This window comes from Juglans microcarpa x Juglans regia, chromosome 4D (assembly GCF_004785595.1).
Source record: "Juglans microcarpa x Juglans regia isolate MS1-56 chromosome 4D, Jm3101_v1.0, whole genome shotgun sequence".
NCBI lineage: Eukaryota > Viridiplantae > Streptophyta > Magnoliopsida > Fagales > Juglandaceae > Juglans > Juglans microcarpa x Juglans regia.
Genome location: NC_054600.1, coordinates 4,037,537 through 4,058,383, shown reverse-complemented (window position 1 = coordinate 4,058,383; position 20,847 = coordinate 4,037,537). Strand labels below are relative to the sequence as shown.

The 20,847-nt window shown below is 36.3% G+C and overlaps 3 protein-coding genes across 6 annotated transcripts; 1 reads left to right on the top strand and 2 right to left on the bottom strand.

Moving 5' to 3' along the window:
- The first annotated feature begins 1,450 nt into the window (after positions 1 to 1,450).
- On the top strand, positions 1,451 to 6,515 carry LOC121260643 (nuclear envelope-associated protein 2-like). 2 transcript variants are annotated; one of them, XM_041162589.1, is made up of 6 exons: positions 1,451 to 1,466; positions 1,949 to 2,296; positions 2,486 to 2,593; positions 4,974 to 5,435; positions 5,546 to 5,647; positions 6,073 to 6,515. In XM_041162589.1, exons 2-6 carry the CDS (start codon positions 2,093 to 2,095, stop codon positions 6,238 to 6,240), a joined length of 1,044 nt encoding a protein of 347 aa, XP_041018523.1. In that variant the 5' UTR covers positions 1,451 to 1,466; positions 1,949 to 2,092; the 3' UTR covers positions 6,241 to 6,515. The 2 variants fall into 2 exon arrangements, with proteins under 2 accessions (XP_041018523.1, XP_041018522.1); XM_041162588.1 differs by lacking the exon at positions 1,451 to 1,466 and adding an exon at positions 1,645 to 1,796.
- A 1,022-nt stretch (positions 6,516 to 7,537) lies between these two features.
- Positions 7,538 to 10,637, bottom strand: LOC121260708 (uncharacterized protein PB18E9.04c). 2 transcript variants are annotated; one of them, XM_041162694.1, is made up of 5 exons: positions 10,405 to 10,637; positions 8,599 to 10,056; positions 8,309 to 8,480; positions 8,161 to 8,207; positions 7,538 to 8,054 (listed from the first exon to the last, which is right to left on the bottom strand). In XM_041162694.1, the coding sequence occupies exons 1-5, from the start codon at positions 10,469 to 10,471 to the stop codon at positions 8,050 to 8,052; spliced, it is 1,749 nt and encodes a 582-aa protein (XP_041018628.1). In that variant the 5' UTR covers positions 10,472 to 10,637; the 3' UTR covers positions 7,538 to 8,049. The 2 variants fall into 2 exon arrangements, with proteins under 2 accessions (XP_041018628.1, XP_041018627.1); XM_041162693.1 differs by having other exon boundaries at positions 7,538 to 8,207; positions 10,405 to 10,636.
- A 2,932-nt stretch (positions 10,638 to 13,569) lies between these two features.
- On the bottom strand, positions 13,570 to 19,873 carry LOC121259019 (serine/threonine-protein kinase haspin homolog). 2 transcript variants are annotated; one of them, XM_041160488.1, is made up of 15 exons: positions 19,737 to 19,873; positions 19,472 to 19,595; positions 19,255 to 19,353; positions 18,483 to 18,573; positions 17,724 to 18,322; positions 16,828 to 16,951; positions 16,370 to 16,479; positions 15,863 to 15,974; positions 15,486 to 15,578; positions 15,333 to 15,394; positions 15,128 to 15,258; positions 14,951 to 15,021; positions 14,790 to 14,842; positions 14,337 to 14,403; positions 13,570 to 13,929 (listed from the first exon to the last, which is right to left on the bottom strand). In XM_041160488.1, exons 1-15 carry the CDS (start codon positions 19,750 to 19,752, stop codon positions 13,804 to 13,806), a joined length of 1,878 nt encoding a protein of 625 aa, XP_041016422.1. In that variant the 5' UTR covers positions 19,753 to 19,873; the 3' UTR covers positions 13,570 to 13,803. The 2 variants fall into 2 exon arrangements, with proteins under 2 accessions (XP_041016422.1, XP_041016423.1); XM_041160489.1 differs by having other exon boundaries at positions 19,700 to 19,740.
- Between the last annotated feature and the right edge of the window lie 974 nt (positions 19,874 to 20,847).

The following is a 20,847-nucleotide window of genomic DNA, read 5'->3' as shown; positions in this document are numbered from 1 at the left end:
TGAAGCGTTACACCTACTCATAGCTAAATTAATGATAATGACAACCTAACCACATTTTTCTTACAAAATGACAAAATCCATCATTTTAATAAAACATAAAGCATTGGAGCTAATAAAAAAACAACACCGTTTGATAAAATATTGGAAAAACTTGGAAATCAACCAAATACCCTACAAAATATTTTCTCTTGGTTTGTTTTCACAATATCTTTTCAATTCATCTTATTTAATCATTATAATTTTTTTAAAATCTCACATAAAATAAAATAAACATTTCAATTTTTTCAAATCTTAAAATAAAAATAATATCAAAAAAATATATTCTAATAATATTTTATTTAATTTTTAATTTTTATCTCAACTCATTTTATCGTATTATATCTATACGTGAACACAAACCAGGTAATCTCCACCAAACAGTGGAAGAAATGATTTTTTACTGTTTTTTTTAATTTATTTCTCATTGTACCACGTGATAATATTTATGAGTAATTATAACTATTGATAGAATCCCAGAGAAAGAAAAAAAAAACTATTGATTGAGTCCAAAAAACTGTTGAAAAAGCATTATTTAATTGCAACAAAAACAAATATTAAGGGAAATGAAACAACAGACGCAACCGGGGTGAGGCCCACGAAGGCCCATCACACAAGAGAAGAAGGGTATAGATGATGCGTAAAGTCTCGGCCAATCATATTCCGCCTCCGTGTTCGCAAGGATCCACATCCTACGGACCTCAGCCTACCACGTGTCATTAACTCCTCAGACGAAGTGAAAATTTAGATTTGCCGCGCTGCCAGTCAAAACGGCCCGTCTCAAACACACGGAATCCTCACTGGAATAGGCTTGGGCTTTGTCATTTTGACCAAACCCGAGGCTCGGACCACTCCGAACCTAAATCCTCGCTATCTCCGAGCAAAGACATGTCGCTAAAACACAGGGGAATCCCCTCTCACAGTCACTGAAGACAAAACAAGATACTCTAATATATTTTATTTATTTATTTTTACTGACAAATCCCCTAAATTCAAGTGCTATGAATCTTCGCTCCGAATACCGTTCTACCTTCCTTTTCTGCAACGCCGGATGGCATCGGATTCCGGATCGGTGCTGTCGCAGTAGGCTTTTCTGTTTCTGAAACTGCTTAAGCTCAAGAAGTAGAAGAAGAAGAGGAAGAAGAAGGAAGTCGGATATCCGAAGCACAAGTCATTTTCTGGCTCGTAACGCTGTTTCTGCATGTTGGTACCGCTCAACATCTGCTCTCTCTCTCTCTCTCTCTCTCTCTCTCTCTCTCTCTCTCTCTCAATCAATCAATTAATTAAGCCGGTTGGTTTGGTTAAGCAACACGTTGCTTGTTAAATCATGTTGTCCCACAAGTTTAGGATCAGCGTTATGAGTTCGAAGAGAAAAATTTTTTCTTCTTCAATTTTTTGGAGTTTGAATTTTCCTGAGAAAAGTCACAGAGGTGGGTTTGTTGAAATTAGCTTCGAAATTTTAATTTTTGAGTTCAAATTTCAGATACCAATTATTGCCTCTCTCTCTCTCTCTCACTATAATTTATTGGGTGAGGTTGACAGGTCCTCTGGAGTGAATCTCTCTATCTCTCTCTCTCTCTCTCTCTCTTAATAGGAGTTAAGGTGAAGAGGTGCATATATATTATTTGCCAGAAAAAAATAGATGAACTTTATCTTCTAGGAGTAGATTTTCCAGAAATAAATTGAGTGAAGTCTTCTTATATCAGTTTTTCCCGAGAAAATGAAAAATTGTCTGGAAGATCGTTTTAATTTGACTTTAGGTTTGAAATTTTTAAAAATTTGTCAAACCCTTTTCAGTACTTTCAAAGTTATCGGTGCTTTTAATTTTTATTTAGTTCTCTATAATTAAAAAAAAACCCCACGTCTTGGAGACCTCATAAATTTAATGCGTATCTATCATTTTCACATGCAGATATGTGGAACAGAATGGCTTGCAGTGCAGGGACATAGAGCACTATCCCCTGGTCCGTAGGACTTGATTCATCTTATTGCCACAATACCAGATCTTTGACTACAAACCCACAGCCACAGTACAATCAAAAGAAAACTTGTCCTCATGTCAGTTTTGGAGGACAAACCATCGCCTTCTTCGTTGTCGTCGATACAGGGCAGAGAGATTGATCCTTTGTTAAAGGACTTGAATGAGAAGAAGCAGAGCTTCCGGCGAAACGTGGTGTCGTTGGCAGCAGAGTTGAAGGAGGTTCGGGCCCGCTTAGCGTCTCAGGAGCAATCATATGCTAAGGAATCCCTAACAAGACAGGCATGTGATCTTGAGATTCTGGGTTCTTTTTGTAATATTGTGTGCATGTAGTCTGAATCTTGGAAGTCAATCATTACGATCTTTATAAGGGTTTTTTTTTTTTTTTTTTTTTTTTGGTGTGTGTGGGGTCGTATGGCTTTGTAGCTGTTCTCTTGGTAGTTAGTGATTTTTGTGGGTATGTTTTCGCAGGAAGCTGAGACAAAAGCTAAGAACATGGAGGAAGAAATTGGTACTTTGCAGAAGACATTGGAAGAGAAGAATGCAAAGCTTCAGGCTTCGGCATCTACTGCCGAGAAGGTCCTACTCGTATCTTAGTCTTTTTATTTTGCGTCGTCTTTAATAAATCTTTTTACTTTTGTGATTAATTATTTAAAGAAATTTTAGCTTTTTGTGGATCCCCTAAACTTAAGCCATCATTCACTAATTATGGTCATTTCGCTTTCTTTCTTGGGTTATCTTGTGCATTATGTTTTTTTCGCATCTTGCTGCTTTTATTTAGTCAAATATGCCTCGCATCTCATGCTTATCTGTTGAGATGCCCTTTGGCTTTTTCCTCTTTGATTTTTTCGCAGAACCCACTGTGCTCAAGGTGACGAAGTCACTGTGTTTCGATATTAGATTTCAGTCTTCCTTCATTTGTTGCTACGATGATCTTAGAATTTTTTTCCCTGTTTGGATAACATGTAGTTGGAAAAGTTACGGAAATTGATAAATCAAACCATTTGTAATTTTAGTGCCCCTCTCTCTCTCTCTCTCAATTTTTCTACCTTTTTTTTTTCCTTTTCTATTTCTGAATGCGAGATTTAAATCTTGTTTTTTGTGTTACAATTGAATAATATTCTTAGGAAAGGACATAATTGGGGTGTTACTTTTTTTTTGGGTGCTAGAGAAACCTATCTCTTGAGGAAAAGCTGTTATAGATTGACCAAAAATGCATTAGATCTGAAATTTAAGCAACAAGTTCAACTGACCTATTTTATAAATCTATTAGTTAATCATTTGCTTGTTTATTGAAGCAGTCATTTCTAATTGCTATATTTGATTGTCCACGAAGACATGACTCAATTTCTATACCAAACTTAACTTTTATTTTTTGGCGGTGACCCATACTTTCTAAACCCAATTGTTATGTTGACTGATGATCCTAAAGTTGAATACAACCAAGTATTGGTGCTGAGTTATTATCATACTCATTTTCCTTTCTCATGCATATTAAATGTTTGCTGCTGAAATTAAAGTTGTTAAGCTGTATTTTCAATGAAAGATGGCATTCTTTTTATCATACCCATTTTCCTTTCTCATGCATATTAAATATTTGCTGCCGAATTTAAAGTTGTAAAACTGTATTTTCAATGAAAGATGACATTCTTTATCCCATGGGCAATCATTGCAGAATGAATGATGAAGGGAATGGTGGGCTTATTGTATCTGTTGGAAATAATGAAATGATGTTAGTTTTAAATTTCTGCAACTAAATAAAGCAAAAATTGACAACATTTTGTGGTTAACTCCTTGGACAAAATAACAAACATATGGTCTGGAACCTGATTAGGGCAAGGCCTTCCATACCCTTACCCGAGGAGTAAACCTTGGATACACAACCCCTCTGCCAAAACCATATAGCAGGTAGTTCAGGATAACTTTTAGTGCTGAATTGAACCAGGATGTATGAGTGAGTCTACGGGTGATCCAAGCCTACCCTTTTACCACTAATCTGCACTGTGATGGGTAAATATAGTTATACAACATCTATCCTTATAGAAAAGTTAATATAAACTTTAGCCTTTCAAGGTGTTCTCTTTCTCTCTCTCTCTGATAAAAAAAAAAAAAAGATTGAACAACTCATGGACGGTATTTGTTCAACAACTCAATAGGTTATGTAATCATTGACTTTTAAGATGTTTCTACCTCTAGCTTGAACAAAATCAGCACATATTTAAAATAAGATGTAATAACTATTTGGTTCTTGTTTACTTACCAAAAACAGAAAAAAAAAAAAAAAAAACTATTTAAGATTCTTGTTAATATTGAGTTATTTATAAGATTGTAGAACCCCAAGGGGTTGGCCTAAGTGGTGAAGGCCTTGGTCTTAGGGGTATCACTCCCTTCAAGGTCTTAAGGTTCAACACCTCATGGGTGCAAACAATCCTTTGGGACCACACCTCTTGGTGAAAAGCCAACGATTTAACCAGTTCTATGTAGGGAAACTTTCAAGAGTGCGGTGCACGGGATCGGGGTTTACTCTACAGGCGTGGGTCCGAAGGGCCCTACCTTGGAGAGGTTCCCCGACATAAAATATATATATATATATATATATAAGATTGTAGAATTGTAAGGTTTAATGATCTAGGTTGGGATTGTAGTAACCATGTTGCTGAGCATATTTAAGGCCATGTATTTTCTAATGAGTCACTATTATCAGTATTGATTGATTTAGTTTCAATATCATTTATCATATTTGGGTTGTGTACACAGGGTTTACTACCCATGGGTTTGAAGGGCCTTGCCTTGGTCACGTTGTCAAAAGCAAAATTTTATAATATTTTAACATCTTTAACAACAGCTCTTACTTTGCAATGCAGTCACATTCAATTCATCATGTGCTATACTATAACCTCTGTTACTTGTGATCATGGTGTAATTTTGTAACCCTAATTGTAAATTTTTTGGAACACAGTACCTCAAGGAGTTGGATGGTCTTAGATCACAGCTTTCAGCCACTCAAGCAATTGTAGATTCAAGTGCTGCGTCAGCTCGATCAGCAGAGCTGCAGTGTTTAGCCCTTGTAAAGGAATTAGAGGAGAAGAGCAGTTCACTAAAAGAGCATGAGGATCGGGTAGTTAGATTAGGAGAGCAATTAGATAATCTGCAGAGGGATCTTCAAGCCAGGGAATCTTCCCAAAAGCAGCTGAAAGATGAAGTTTTGAGAATTGAAAATGATATTATGCAAGCTGTTGCTAAAGCTGGAATAAACAAGGATTGTGAACTGAGGAAACTATTAGATGAGGTTTCTCCAAAGAACTTTGAGAAGATTAATAAGCTTTTGATTGTTAAAGATGAAGAAATAGATAAACTGAAGGATGAAATCAAGATAATGTCTGCTCACTGGAAGCATAAGACCAAGGAGTTGGAGTCACAGGTACATCCAACTTTAGTCTCTTCAGTTTACTCTGTTCATTTGTCCAGTGTTTTATTTTAAGGTCCCCAATTCTTGTTTGTTTATGCTCTTCAACCTGTTTTGAGGAGCAGTTAGAGAAGCAACGGCGAGCTGATCAAGAACTGAAAAAGAGAGTGTTGAAGTTGGAATTCTGCCTCCAGGAAGCTCGTTCCCAGACACGAAAGCTCCAAAGGGTAATATTTAACTCTCCACGTGTCTGTTGTTTGTTCAATCTTCAAAGTTTGCATTACAAACCTTATGCAGACAAGTTAATTATAAGGCTGATTATGCATATGGATTTCTCACCAACCTGATGAACAACACCCTAGAAATTTACCAATCGCTCTGGTGCCTTTTCTTTTCTTTTCTTTTTTCAAAAAAATACCGGACCAATCAGGTCAGGTCCTAGTCAACTAAATGGTCCACATTAATAACAGTGTAAGTTTCCTCTGATATGCTGCTCCTTGTAGAAAGTTCCATGGTTGAATGCTCCTTGTTTGAGCAAGTTTAAAACATGCTACTTGCTGTGCTTCATAAATTTACCACACTTCCATAAGGTTTTCATTTCCACACCACTTGAAAATACACTTAAATCACTGATCTCTACTTCCACCACCAGATGGGAGAGCGAAGGGACAAAGCCCTAAAAGAACTCAGAGATCAGTTGGCAGCAAAACAACAAAGTTCATCTGTGGGTGCTGAGAAACAAAATTTCTGGGAAACTTCAGGCTTCAAGATCGTTGTTTCAATGTCAATGTTGATCTTGGTGGTATTTTCAAAGAGATGAAATCATTTGCTAAGTTCGTGTATAAAGAATCTAATACCTTTTAGTTTATTTTGAGGGGTACTGAAGGATGCAGAGGCCATTTTCCATGTAGAAATGCTCATTATAAAGGCTCTTGTGTATGAAATTGTTATAGTTGAGGGATATCTATTTTCTACCAGCTAGGTTTGTTAGTATAGGTCCGAGCATGATCGTGACCAACTGCTTGAAACTTTTGGCCATTTCTAGCATGTTGATGGGGAGGTGGTGAAATGTCATTTATTATATAATTTGCATCATTCCTGTAGAGTCGGGGATACTCTTGCCAATGGTATATCTCATATCCCTTGGATCTTCAATTCTAAAGTCAAAATGTTTGTTTGCTTTTGGCGTCCGAATGCATGAAACCATGACATTAGTGGCCCAACAAATAGCTGTAAGGAGACTTTTTCTTTGAAAAAAATCAATTTACATGAAACAGAGGTTTTGTTTTACTTTCTAATGTCATGGAAATCTAGTACATGCTTTTTGACTAATTTGTATGTCACATGCCGCCCACCAGAAGCATTTGATGGATCCAAGTAAATGGCTGAGAGATACAAATTAGTTTAAAATCCAGAATATCAATTGATTACATTCAAAATCATATGTGCTCGTTATTTTATTTAGCACAATGGATGCAACATTATACATAATTGGTAATATTGTTTAATTCAAAAGAGATATTTTTTCTCTCCAAATAATAGTAGAGGTGTTAATCTTGTGGGATCAACGGTTAGTGGATGTCTGTTTAATTTAGCAATACTTTGATACCTTATTTTGATACTTCATGTATTTTAAATTTTTTTCTTTACTTAATAGTTAAGAAAGTGATTATTAGTATATTGATATTTTTTTTATATATATTTTTTAAAAATGTTTTAAAATGATAAAAAAAATATGAAAAAAAAAATGTAAAGATGATTTTGGCCTAACGGTAACATGCAGCGGGCTACTCTAAGTAGCAGAGTCGCACCGCTCTAAAAAATATCATACAAGTTAGTTTAAAACACTTGTGGCACATTGCCATCCCATTAAAAACTTAGAAGCTCCAATGTGTTTAACCGTATCAAGTAAAGATAAATACAAATTGGTAATTTATTAAGATGGAATAAAAATAGTTCTAAGATTTTATTAAGATGGTGTTTTTTCGAGTTTCATAAGCTATTGGCTTCTCATGCTTTTGTTCTGAGAGAAGTTGTCGATATTCTCTCCTTTATTATGTGGATTGTAATCCAGTCATTTAAATTCTGTAGAATGTAGAAATATGGTCTTATCTTTACAAACTAGTGCACGCACTTGCTTTCCAAGGATAACGAGCATGAATAACGGATGATTAGAGTTGGTGGCATTGACCATAAACAACAAATACCAAATCCTATTCATGCAACTCAGGTAATTTTTGAAGCAACTTTGATCATACAGTCTGTCTGAGCATCACTAATCTAAGTAATTTCTAAAACATATACACTAGATCAAGAAGCCCTAGTACACCATCCAACTTTATTGCCTGAAATCAGTTAACACTATATACAAAACCTATGATTATGTTTCAGCTATGTAGCTTAGCAGTAGATATGTTGACGGCCCAGGCAAGCTCATGCAAGCCAGAAAGTATTTTAGTAGCATGTAGGTGTATAGTTCTGCATTGTTAAGCTTACCTCTGCTCTCTTTCCTGCATTTATGGATCTGTACACAACTTGAAAGGCCAGATCTCTGATTTGCCAGTGAAGCAATGAACTCTAAAGCGATTGATGTGCATGGAGAATTAGCAGCTCTAAATGTCCAGAACTATCATTCTAGTTACAAAGGATGTTACCAGGACGACGCAGCCAATAAAGGGTTTCAAACATGATGAAAAGGATGTTGATGAGTTGAAAGGAGGGCTATAATTTGGCATTATACCTGAAGCAGGTTGGTTTGTATTTAACACTGTAGGCGGAGTACTGGAGCTGCAAGTAATTATAAAAAAACAGAAAGATAGGTTATTCTTCAGGGATAAGTAGTAATGAAGATTTTCAAATATTTGAGACTTGAGAACAAAACACATTACCCTGATGCATCTGCCCCAGGTGGTGTCGATGTTGTTGGCATTGGTGTTGGAATAGTTGTTGGCGTTGGTGTTGGAATAGTTGTCGGCGTTGGTGTTGGAATTGTTGTCGGTGTTGGAGTTGCTGTTGTTGTTGATGGTGATGATGCTGATGGGTAAATGCAGGAACCAGTGCCTATTGACAATCAAAAAGGTCTCAGATATGATTTCAATTTTTTGAAGCATGTTAAAGAAACTAATCATATCTCATACAATACAAAAAATGAAATCATCAATGAAACTCAGGCTCTTACTTGGATTGGCATTAACTATGGCGGCAGCCCCTCCAAAATCACATCCAGTTGGCCCTGGATTCTTTTGATAATAGCTGTTGAATGCATATGAGGCATGGTTCTGAAGTGAATTTGGATCGTAACAACTCCCACCCTGCTGGATTTGTGAACAGTCTGCGCCTCCCATTCCACATGCATAATCCAGTGCTGCCTGAAGTGCTGCCTCTGACGCTCCAGTCTTGGCCACACACCAGCTTTGTCCTGCAACTGCTGGAGCATTTGTTATTGCAGGAGGTGCCGCTGGGTTTGTGACTGGAACACCTCCTGATGGGGCTGGATAAGTTGTTACAGGGTTAGTTACTGGTTGTGCCCCTGGAACTGTGCTAGGAGTTGTTACCGGATTGGTGACTGGTAGTGGTGAGCTTGGAGGACTTGTGGACGGTACCGTGATGGGTGTGATTGAGGGAACTGTTAATGGTGTAGAACCAGTATTTTCTGGTGTCATTGTGGCAGGATTGGTAGCGGGAATGGTGACTATGGTTGGTGTGGGATTATCCGATGGGGTGATGACTGGTGTTGTTGATATTGGAGTTATGGGAAAGACTGTTGGTGGGTTCACAGTGTCATGTAAAATTGTTGTGAGGTGGGATTTGCTTAGAAGTTCTCTGTGGGAAGAAGGAAAGATCTCTTCCTCTTCCCTTTTTAGCCCTTCTTGTGCAAAATTTTGCAAGGATAATCCTTCTGCATATAACCCAGCTATCTGTCCCGAGAGTCGAGTGTTGTTTTCTAAAGACTTCAAAACCTTGTCCCTGAATTGAGCTATTTCTGTTGCAGTAGGAACAGCAGGGCTCTTAATGGTCAGAACCACTGGAACACCATTGCGAGGAAGAAGAGAACTGGCAAGGGTGGCTCTTTCGACCACAGACTGCACAAACTGATCTCCCATGTTCAACTGTCCATCAATACCGTCTTCAACCATGACATAAGACCTAATTTTCTCGATGAAACCAAAAATCCTATGTAGGTCTCTTTCCTGTCTTCCATTCAACTTCTCCAAGAATGACATTGGAAGTGCTACGGAGACTCTAACTTGGCTTTCTAGATGAAGGGTCCTCAGGACTGAATGGATTGATTCTAAGGTGGATAAAAGCATTGACAGCTCACTTTGTCCTGAACAGTCATTGCCACAAGTGACTATGATGCTATTGATGTTCACACGTGGGAGAAAGGCCATTACATGGGTTCTCAGCCATGAAATAACAGATGATCTCGAATTCAACAAATTACTAGGCAGGCTTTTATTCAAATAGAGATCAACAGATGCACCAGAGTCAGACAGAGTACTTAAATCCCTATGATCTGCTACGAGAACCCGAATATGAGCCGAGGTGTCCTTGTTTACCTTGAGGAACGATATTGTTCTAGCAGGAGATGAAGTTGCAGTGTCCCTTGCATGATAGGAGAAACCCACCAGAGTTCCTGTAAAGTAGGAACGATCTTCAAATTATAATAAATAAATACAGAAACAAGAAATTGATCATATGAAGAAAGGGATGAAAGGGGGGGGAGGGGGGGGGGGGGGTGGTGGGGAAGAAGAACATGTATATGCAGCTTGACATATTTGAGCAAAATGGGAATTATTTATTGGATGATTGAACTTCAGGTTGTTATTATAGCAATTAAGCTACTTTCACAAATCCCTAGCAACTGTTATGGTTTCAGAAATCAAGGCAAACCCAAAAGAGTAAAGTCCTTAGAAGATGGATTTCCCTATAGAAGGTTGGAGGGTATGAATTCTTTTTCTTTTGGGTAATGAGAGTTACTTACCAGCGGAACTGATGGTGAGGACAGACAAGAGTAATAAGAAAAGGCATTTAGAAGATCCTTTGGCCATGTTAACGAGAGGCGTTTCCGGGCACTAGGAAGACACCCAACTGATTTTCGATGTGATGCATATAAATGGCTATTCTTTCAGGACATTGCACGTAAAACGATAACAAGACCCGTTTGGGGGGAGGGAAAACCGGAAAGCACTGGAGATAAAGGTGAAAGAGGAAATGGAAAAAAAAATGCTTTAAAGAAAGATGATAAAGGAAAGATGTTACTTTGTCATGAAGGATGGGGTTACACATATTCTGTCTCGCCTTAACAGTATAAAGAATCATCCTGCTTTTTAGCTTCTTTATCTTTCCCAAAGCCTTGAGCTCAAAATACAAAGCAACCTGACTTGGCAAAGGTGAAAACATGTGCACATGCATGCATTACAGTAATTAAGCTGCTAAAGTTGTTCAACCCAGATTATCATTTGCTTTCTCTTTAAATTGATAAATATGGTCATCTTTATAAATAAAGGAAGACAATTAAAATTTGAATATTGCTATATGCAGTCGTAGAGTGCGCAAACGCCGTGCAATTGTTTTGAAAAAGAATGAGATCTATTATTAAAAAATTATTTTTTCATGCGGGTTCCGTATTTATTCACTATTTCAAAGTGATTGCACAAAAATTCCGCACTGCAACTATCATTTCTCTTAAGATTTTAGGACCTTAAAATTCAGCATAGATATTCTTCATATTTTGCTATTTAGTTTGTCAATACAGCATCAGACTATGAATATTAGGGATCCAATTCCATTTCAATATCACAAAACTTGAGGCAGCAATTCTTGGATCTAGCCTCAGACAAACTTACCAAAGAATTTCCTACTTGATATATAGTACTTTTCATTCAATAAATTTAATGATAAGAGGCACAACATTCAATGTAGAATCCAAGAATGCATTTTAACATAGCTTGCATAAGATTAATACGGAAGGATGACAGTGATTAGCACCCATTGGCCCATCCAAAGAGGACAGAGAGTTTTGAAGTTGTTTGGAAGATGTTAAAAAGGATAACAAAGTCAATTTGGCTTAGCTCAGCTTATATATCATTACAAGAACTAATGAACATCTTTTAAAAAGCAAAAAGGCATGGGAAAAAAAGGTCTTCCGGGGATTAGGCTTCGAAATCTATTCAAATTTCAAGGTTTTGGCAGTTTCTTCTTAGATGAGAAATTAATGGATGCAGCTCAGAAAGCCTCACATAGGATTCTGTATCCCACATTATCCTCTAATAAGCCACGTCCTTGATGTTGGTTGAATTGGGGTTATTTGTTCTTGTGTGACATAATCATGACCAAAAAACAAAAAGTCTGACCTGTTTGGATTCAGATATGAAATGAGTTGAGATGGTTTGTGAATAATAGTGAGATTTTTGATTAAAATTAGATGAGATTAGATTAGTTTCATCTCACCTCTGAATCCAAACGGGCTTTAAATTATCAACTTCTGCATCAATTTCTGGCATGTAACAAATCTTGTGCTGCTTACTTCATCCGACATTTTTTCATTGCTTGTAATGATGAGTGAAGATGTTCAAGCACAGGAAAGTTTAAGAATCATGTACAAGTTGACATTGTTGCTTTTTAATAAACAATCACTAGGTCTCCAACCCACAAAATTTATCATAATTCTGGATGCATTCATCATGTTTTTCCCTTGAGCTATAGGCATAAGGAAATGTTCTTCATGAAATGAAAAAGTAGGAGAATGCATAAATGTGTACACATAAATGGGCTGACACAGTCTGCAACACTGAAGGGACACATACATATACTGGATGCATAAGCCGGGATATGTGTTTTGGTATGTACTCGAGTGAATCTGTATGTCTGCAGATGCATTGTATATAAGGTATAGGGTAAAACTGCAACAACCAAGGCACCTACCTCACTCTTTTTGGATAGGTGCTCTCCTGCTGCTTATTGGCCATCTTATCTAATATTTTTAGAGGCACCATCTTTGTGCGGATTTATCAGAGAATATAAAACTTGAGTGGGGACACCCCATGTGGAATCATGTATTGTGCTTCTCTTCTTTCAAATTAACGAATCAAAAGCACCTTGTCTGACTAGGTCTTAGCCGAAAGCAAACATGCAAGAGAGAGAGAGAGAGAGAGAGAGAGGAGGTGGCCATACAGTCATGCCAGTGATAAGGTAATAAATTTACACATTTTTAAAAGCGTTCCTACATGATGCTGAAAAATTAAAAAATTAAAAGAAAACGGAGAATAAAGAACCAAAGAAAATTGAGGAAAAGGCAATCTTCAGGATATGGCTACATTGAATTCATGTCTTGTGCTTTGTGGGATTGTTTGGCAACTTTGTAATTGGATTGGATTCTAGTGATCTTCCCCTTTCCAAGCTATAATCAGACATTTGGCATCCGGATTAAGAGATTTTAGGGATAGAGGCAAACAAGATTAGAGATGAGGTGTAAGCCCACAACTTTTGCAAACATATCATGCGAAATTCTGGTGAGAAGATAGAAAGTATATTACCAAAAACGTTTAAAGCACAATAAGACGAGTAGGAGATGACAATGAACCAATGAAAAGTACAATAATATTAATTTCCCAAAAAATGATAAATCTTCTTAAATTTTGATCTCTTAAGAGAAAAATAAACATTTTCTTTTTAAACTAATTATTGATGGAACCCGTTACCTTTTCAACTTCTCATAAAAAAAAAGTTAAACTCATTTCAACCTATTTCATATATTTCTACCTAAAAATTTAACAGAAATGATAATTGCAGTTATGATTGTGCAAACGACATACAATTACTTTAAAAAAAGTAAATTAATACGTGATCCAAATGAAAAAAATAATAATTTTTTAATAGTAAACTCTACTTTTTTTTAAAGTGACTGCGCGACACTTACATACTCTACAACTATATGTAGCATTACTCAAAATTTAAACTCATCTCAATAAAATTCACAAAATATTATTATTTACAACTCAACTCATCTCCGCAGAATTTCGATCTCGCCAAACTACTTTTGTTAGTGGGTCTCAGCAAACTCAGCCGTCCATTGAGAAGGGAATATTCAGGGCAACAGAATAATTAAAGCAATATGTGAAAGTTACCAATACCCAATACAATACAATTTACTAGCAAAATCAGTAGTGATAATTAGCGTCACTGTTAAGGTAGTGAAACTGTTTTTTGTCAGACTCATATCCTTTAATAATCACATTTAGCATCATATATTTCACAAACTATGAAGAAGATACCAACTTTACACAATGATCATCTGCCCCACATCCTGCTAAATATGTACAAGACCAACACCATCTTTTCTTTTCTCTGTCACCACCACCTCTTTTGTTTCCTCCACTTCTCACTCACACGCCGTGGTCAACAATTCACTGAAGAAAGGATCAAAAATTGCCTCTTTGGCTGACTGATACTTGTCTAGACGTTTTTTCAGGGAGCGCAAATCTCTTTCATTTTTTGAGTTGCGTTCCTGCCACAGAATTGATCAACTTGTCATTACTTTCTTATCTTAGGTTCATAACGGGAATAAATATAAAATAAATAAGACATTAATCAGTCTCGAGTTCATCCCATGGTGGATTCAATCAGAGTAAAAACTCATTCATGACTGTCATAACATCAAGTTAGAGTATAGACAAACATGCCAGATTTCTAATGGTAAAGAAAGTTGAAGATGCTGCTTCACTTTGTTTAAGTTTCGAGTGAAGGCTGGACTTAATTGTCCAAAAAAAAAAAAGGGTTGGACCAAGGAAGTCACACAGATATAAGTTATAACCCCCCATAAAAGAAGCAGTTTGCTTTATAAGTGTTCAAGATCTACAGTTCAGTCATGCAACCAGATTCGCTAATTTGCTAAAACTTCAGAGGAAAACTTACGAACGATTTCTTCAGGAGTAGTATATCCACCAAATACAGCAACCAGAGCACATTTGTTTTAGGAAAACTGAAAAATATGAAATAACAATGAGTCGGCATTAATAAAAACTTGCAGGGAAAAAAATAACTTGCAGGAGAAAAGAAACATTTAGTTCATTTTATTAAATGATTTAGCAACCAGAACATTTTGAAATTCTCCCATATGTGAACATCTTTAGATGTATCCAAATTAACGTATAAAAGTAAAACCAATGTCTGTCTGTAACCACAGTTTTCCTCTGCCACAAGTGAGGGTTATCAATAAACTTGGGGTACCGTTCTCTTCTTAAAAAAAAAAAAAAAAAAAAAAAAGGTAAAACCATTGGTCTCTATGGTCCAAGAAATAAAATCCCTCCCATAATATATAATTCATTAGAATGTCACTACTAAAATTAATCATATTGGTTACAATACCTTCCATCCCAGCAATCATCTGTGAGCTCCTTCATCTTTCTATACGTTTCTGACTGCATATAAAAATTAACAACTCGACTGATGTCAGAAAAAAAAAAAAAAAAAAAAAAAAAAAAAAAAATTACTAGAAGAAATTTATAAATTCCAGTCCAATCCCGTACTTGTCTATCTCCTTTTGGACCATTGAAGAGATCAGGATCCGAGGATAGGTCTAAAAATAGTATTTCCTCACCTATGCATTATAGGATGCTTGTTAATGACGCTAAATTTATATTTAAAAAAATAAAGAATACCCTTTACAGCATCAAGCACCTAGCGAAAAGTTAGAAAAAAAATACCAGTATTGATTCTTGAAAGCGTGAAGTCAATTATTGATATTAACAATCCGAATGTTCTGACAGACATATGCTTCCCCTCAAGAATGAACTGCAATGTTTCAGAATCATTCCGCCTTAAAAGTATGTTTCCCCTGTAATAAATACATATTCAAGAGTCAGCCAAAGCAAAGGGCTATTGCTTGGATAGATTGGCAAGTAACCAGACCAGTGCAGATCTCGGTGTTCAAATTCATATGCAGCTTCAGCCACAGCCAGCGCAGCTGTAACCTAAAGTGCGCAAAGGAGAATCAGTTACATAAAAGATCCCAGCTTCATGACTAGACTTAACATTTTAACCAAACTCTAATCTGCAAATCACCTGAACTAACAAACTCCTTGCCTCATCGAAGTTCAAAAGTATAAAGCTTTCAAGATCCTTGCCGCCATGTTCTAACACAAATACGACATAGCACTGAATGCAACTTTGTCAGAAAAGTAGAATAAAAAAGAATCAACTAAAAAAGAACGAAATAAAAAAAAATCAATATGCCAGAACTTAATATTTATAATAGAACTAGAAAAAACTCTTTTACTCCTAAAAAGAGAGTTTTGAAAAAATAAGCACTTTCCACCCACAGACAAAGCCATTGTACGAGTCTTGTGCAAGTTGGAAGTAAAGAGTAGTTACTTGTCAGGCAAAAGAAGGGATAGACTACACAACTATTACAAGCATCAAGCATAAAGACAATAAGTAACCTGTTTCTCTGGAAACTCCTTGGGGTGATCGTTTTCTGAACCATTATTCTCATCCCAATCTTCCCAAGCTTTGATCAATGCAGAATCATAAGAACCTTGGCATACCTTTAAACTGTAGGAGAAACGAATCATGAAGGGCTGGAAAGCTACAGCGTACAGTACAAGGAACAATTTTACCAAGTATACATTTAGTAGGGAAGTTATGTCGTGCAATATTTTGGGATTATGAAGGACTGACTTTTTTCTAATCCATACCCAGTCTAAATTTAAATTCATGCCTCGTTGACAAAGACCTCCTAGACCAACCCAACACATTACAATAGAAGTCTGGGCAGTGGTAGCTAAATCCAACTTGAAGAACTAATTGCACATCATAGTATGTACCCATGCACGAGGCTTTAATCATTTCTAGATGGGGAGACTTCAATTTCAGGGTCTTATTTTCTATAATATCATAAATAGTCAAAGAATGGAGAAGCTTTTGAACATAATAGGAGGAATACATACTCTATTGTTTCTATGAATGTGGTGCACGAGTTATAAACATCACCGTCGCAACCTCTTAAACAGTTGAGAGTTCGAGAAAGAATGACCTCCTCAAGCAATTCTTCTGACCTCTGGAGCACCAAAACCATGGTTCAGAAATAAATCAAGACTTGTTAACTACAGCCAACCAAAAGTTTTTATAAAATTGAAGCCTAGTACAGTAAAAGACGTTTACAGTCCATTCATCCCAAAATACCACAAGTATTTTCGAAATGAATTCTCCTCTTTTCTAAACAGTGACATCTTATCCTTCATCTTTTAGTTTTTCCCCTCTTGAACTTAGCGATTTCCGTCAGGAAACTTAGCGATTTTCAAAAGGTAGGCAACGAGATATTTCTGGCATTGGTAAGTGTCCAGCCGCTATCCTTATGTTGACCCGAAACAGATTCAAGAAACAATAAATGAAGCATGATAAGTACCTTCTGCACTTCCCCATTCACTCTTAAGTCTCCGTCAATAGGAACTATTTTGCAAACGTAGTTGCTAGCTTTAAAAGCTTCTCCATAAGTACCTTCACCAATTTTAGCGATATTTCCCAGTTCACTGGAGCAGGAAAGTTTTATCTCTAATCAGCTTCAGAATGCAGTACCAAATTCAGAGAAAAACTCATGCAAAAAGGAGGACAACAAATTAAGTGTCACGAGCTAAAGCAGTAAGGTTACAATTGCAATGATATTATTACAAAAGACCTATTCCTAAACCACTCAAATGACTGAAACACGTAGAACTTACAACCTAGGTTGATGCCTCCTAATTTTCTCTACAAGCTCATATGCCATCTTTACAAAACTAAAGCTAACAAGCATCCAAAAGATTTTAAAGCATGGAAAACTTACCAGGCGTCAAAACATAGATTTTCAGTGTTAATTACCACGTGAAGCAGAGCTTATGTTTGTATACCCTAATTACTCATTATTATCATAAAAAAGAAATACTATATAGTGATTCTCTCTAGGTTTTACTATTTGCCTTATTTGGGCAGCTCAAGTTCTGAAAAGTTCTCAAAGCACACAGGAAAGAGAACAACCCTTATTAAGCAACAAGCTTTTATTTGCACACACTCAATTAAGAGATAATCCATAAACGTATACCTTGAGAATAAAATCACAAAAGTGGCATAATAGTCAACTTTGGAAGAAGCAGTGACAGAAAATAGTCAAACATAAAGAAACTGCCGTTTTGAGTAAAAACATAAGCTAATATTATGCATGAAACTCATGACAAACATATAGAAGAGCATCGAGGAATCAACCAGGGTGACCATGTATATGAAACATATACTCGTACACTGACAAGTTGGGAATAAGTGACAAACCAATACTTGGAGAATACATCCTTTAGCTTTGAAGGAGATGGCTGTCCACAAACTGCTAATAATGCGGCAAATGGATCCAACTGATCACTATCAAAGGAAACCGACGTTGATGCCAGAGAGAGTTTCTTGACAGCAACCTCTAAATCTTCACAACACCTTTGACCCTCACTCCCTGATACTAAATTTCTATATTGTGAATTGTGATCCCTCTCAAGTGCATCTTTATCAACTAAAATCGAACTTAATCTGCTATGGACCGCAAGCAACTGCGAATTAGTCTTCATAGAAGATTTTTCTGGAGTTCTCAAATTCGAGGAATTTAAATCATCGCCACATATAGGTTCCAAGGGCATGGCTGGAGTTTCTAATATCTTCGACAGTGTGCTGTAAGGTCCACAAGTATGATTTAATTTCCTCGAAATCAGCCATTTCTCTAGTCTTGAGGACAAACGTGGTATTGCAATATTGTTAGTTTGAGTGCCCTTGGCCCATGTACTGAAGTTCTTGGGCGAGGGGCTCTCCTCCAACAGCTCAAAGGCATCGACCTCTTGAAAGTATGCCCTCTCCTTCTCAAAAGTAGGAGGTTGTACAAATTTTCCCTTGAAAATTCAAAGCGATAAGACATCATGAAGTTACTGCAAAATACTAAGAACAACAACTGGAAAACCACAGACCAACAGCGTAATCTTTTTACTAAACTGGAAAGGATAATAACACTTGAGGTAATACCACTGAAAAACCAAGGTAAAAGAGTCATACTTTGGGTAGAGCAGGTTTTCCTTTTCGTCTAGCCTGCTTCCCTTGAGGCTGATGATCCACACAAGTACCAACAGCAATACTTGTCCTTCCTCTGTCAAACAGAAAATTAAATTAAAAATACAATGCGACAACGGTTAACCTTAGAACAAACCACAGGAAACACGAAGATATATGTCAACTGTTCAGGGAAAACATAAAAGTAAATATGTCTCTCATTAGTCAATGATGCAGCCTATTTACGATAAGCATACTAAAACCAAACAGGATGAGTAAGCTCTAAGTAATCTACATAATATTGACATAATAGGTCAATGTTTGCAGCTTCCTTTCCTTAAAATATGTCAGCTGCAGTATGCACCCAACGTGAAACATGCAGATATACAACTGACAAAACTCAAAGCAGCCATCAAGGTAAAGAACATTCGCGTGCAATAGAGAACTGAATCCAAGCACTATCAGGAACTAATTGTAAATTTTTGGTTTTCTTCCTCAAATCCCACCACCAAAAAACTGATATCAGAAAATAGATATGCCATAAGATTTCCTGCTCACACATTTCTAAAGTTTATCATGGTGTAAGTGATCAGCATGGCTCTTTTTAACAGAAAAGTAAATCAAGAATAAATAAGCCAACGGATACAACCACGAAAAACAGGACACCCAAAAAAACTTATAAAACAAGCAAACCGAACGTTAACCCAAAACAAAACAATTTTCTTTTAAAGAAATTAACAAATTTTAAACATAAAAGACAGGAGCCCAATTTTATAACCTGGTGGAAAGGGACCGGTTCCAACTAACTCGCTTGTTGGCGGCCTCGCCCGCCAAACTCATCCGATTCCCATTCCGACGACTTAAAATCGGCTGCTTCCTGATAAAAAAAAAAAATAATAAAAAAAAAAAAAAAAAAAAAAAAAAAAGAATACAAGAATAACAAATAATAAACAGCAATTCAAAAAGGAGAAGAATATGAATGCTGAAGACCGTACAAGTCTACATCTTGAGGGGTTTTCTGGGTTCTTCTTCTTCTTCTGTAAATCACTTCAACTTGTTCCTTTTGTTGTTGGTTTTCAGTGGCTACGATTTCTGCCCATAGGTCACTGGAATTTCCACCTGAAAATAAATACACACATTATACATTATTTTATATAATGCGAGTGTACGTAAACGTTTGGATGTAAAATATATACAAAAACGATTGAAAATGAGAGAGAAACCGAAGTTGAAAAATTAGGGATTTCTCTCTGTCTCAACCTGCTTTGGAACCCATGCTCTCACAGGTATCGGAATTCGGGAGAGTTTGAAAATGGCTCTCTCAGGGCGGGAGTGGGAGTCTGCAAAACGCTGCGTATGGGAGTGTCATTCAATTTGGAGTGAGAATTCATTTTGGGCCTTGTATTGGGCTGGAACTTATTTCAGAATTTCAGTGATATCTCACGTTCGACCTCAGCCCAAGGTCAGGTTTGAGAGAGGTCAGGTTTAAGAGAAGAGTTCGTGCCAAAAATAATAGGGCTTTAAAAGCCTCGTTTTGAATGTAATAGTGGTGTGATGAGATTTTTACTCGTCATGCATATATCACACATCATATTTGATTTTTAATTTTTAATTTTTGATTTTTTGATTTTTTGATTCTTGTTAAACTAACTGAATTTTTCTACTCACCGTCTATACATCATACATTTGATAAGAAAAAAAAAAGTAATATTAGATATAGTTTTAAAGTGTGTAAGTTTCGCACACTCCTTTTAAAAAAATAAAAAAAATAATTTTATCGTGTGAGTTTCAAATTTACCTACTTTTATCAAAAGAGTGCACAGGGACTTGTATACTCTTGGATTGCAAATATTATTTTTTAAAGAAAAATATATTCAAAACAAAATGACGTCCAAAATCACAAAAAATGAATATTAAAATCCTAGATTTCCTCTACTTTTTCATGTGTTTACGTTTTTTTTAATAAATCACATAGCATCACGTGATGGTGCCACATCAAGAAATTTATTTGAACTGTAAAGTATTTCAGATGACTAAATAGCATTATTCTTTATCGTTATTCTTCTATTATTATTGCACCCAATCAGCCCAATTTTACAAAAGAGACGTTATACATCCACAAGAAGATTTCGGAGGTTTCACACGGGACACTCACATAAACAGTATCCGTTAACATTGTCGGATATGAAGCAGGTAAAAAATGTTCTCACGACTCTATCGCTTTGAGTTGCAAAGTTATGGACAATTTTGAGTATTGTTACCATCCAATTCAAATCATAAAATAATAATAATATTTAATTTAATTTTTATGTAAAATTATTTCATCTTATTTTTCTATCCAAACCGCACCTTACGACTTGAAGTTGACATA

Excerpts from the sequence above, each read along its gene's own strand:
- LOC121260643 (XM_041162589.1), top strand. The coding sequence starts at position 2,093 with ATGTCAGTTTTGGAGGACAAACCATCGCCTTCTTCGTTGTCGTCGATA. Across the intron at positions 2,297-2,485 it reads AGGAATCCCTAACAAGACAG|GAAGCTGAGACAAAAGCTAA; the intron begins GCATGTGATCTT and ends ATGTTTTCGCAG. Across the intron at positions 5,648-6,072 it reads AGACACGAAAGCTCCAAAGG|ATGGGAGAGCGAAGGGACAA; the intron begins GTAATATTTAAC and ends TTCCACCACCAG.
- LOC121260708 (XM_041162693.1), bottom strand. The coding sequence starts at position 10,471 with ATGGCCAAAGGATCTTCTAAATGCCTTTTCTTATTACTCTTGTCTGTC. Across the intron at positions 8,481-8,598 it reads CATAGTTAATGCCAATCCAA|GCACTGGTTCCTGCATTTAC; the intron begins GTAAGAGCCTGA and ends GATTGTCAATAG. Across the intron at positions 8,208-8,308 it reads CCTGGGGCAGATGCATCAGG|CTCCAGTACTCCGCCTACAG; the intron begins GTAATGTGTTTT and ends AATTACTTGCAG.
- LOC121259019 (XM_041160488.1), bottom strand. Across the intron at positions 19,354-19,471 it reads ACCCCTCAAGATGTAGACTT|GAAGCAGCCGATTTTAAGTC; the intron begins GTACGGTCTTCA and ends TTTTTTTATCAG. Across the intron at positions 15,259-15,332 it reads GAACACCGAGATCTGCACTG|GGGAAACATACTTTTAAGGC; the intron begins GTCTGGTTACTT and ends TATTTATTACAG.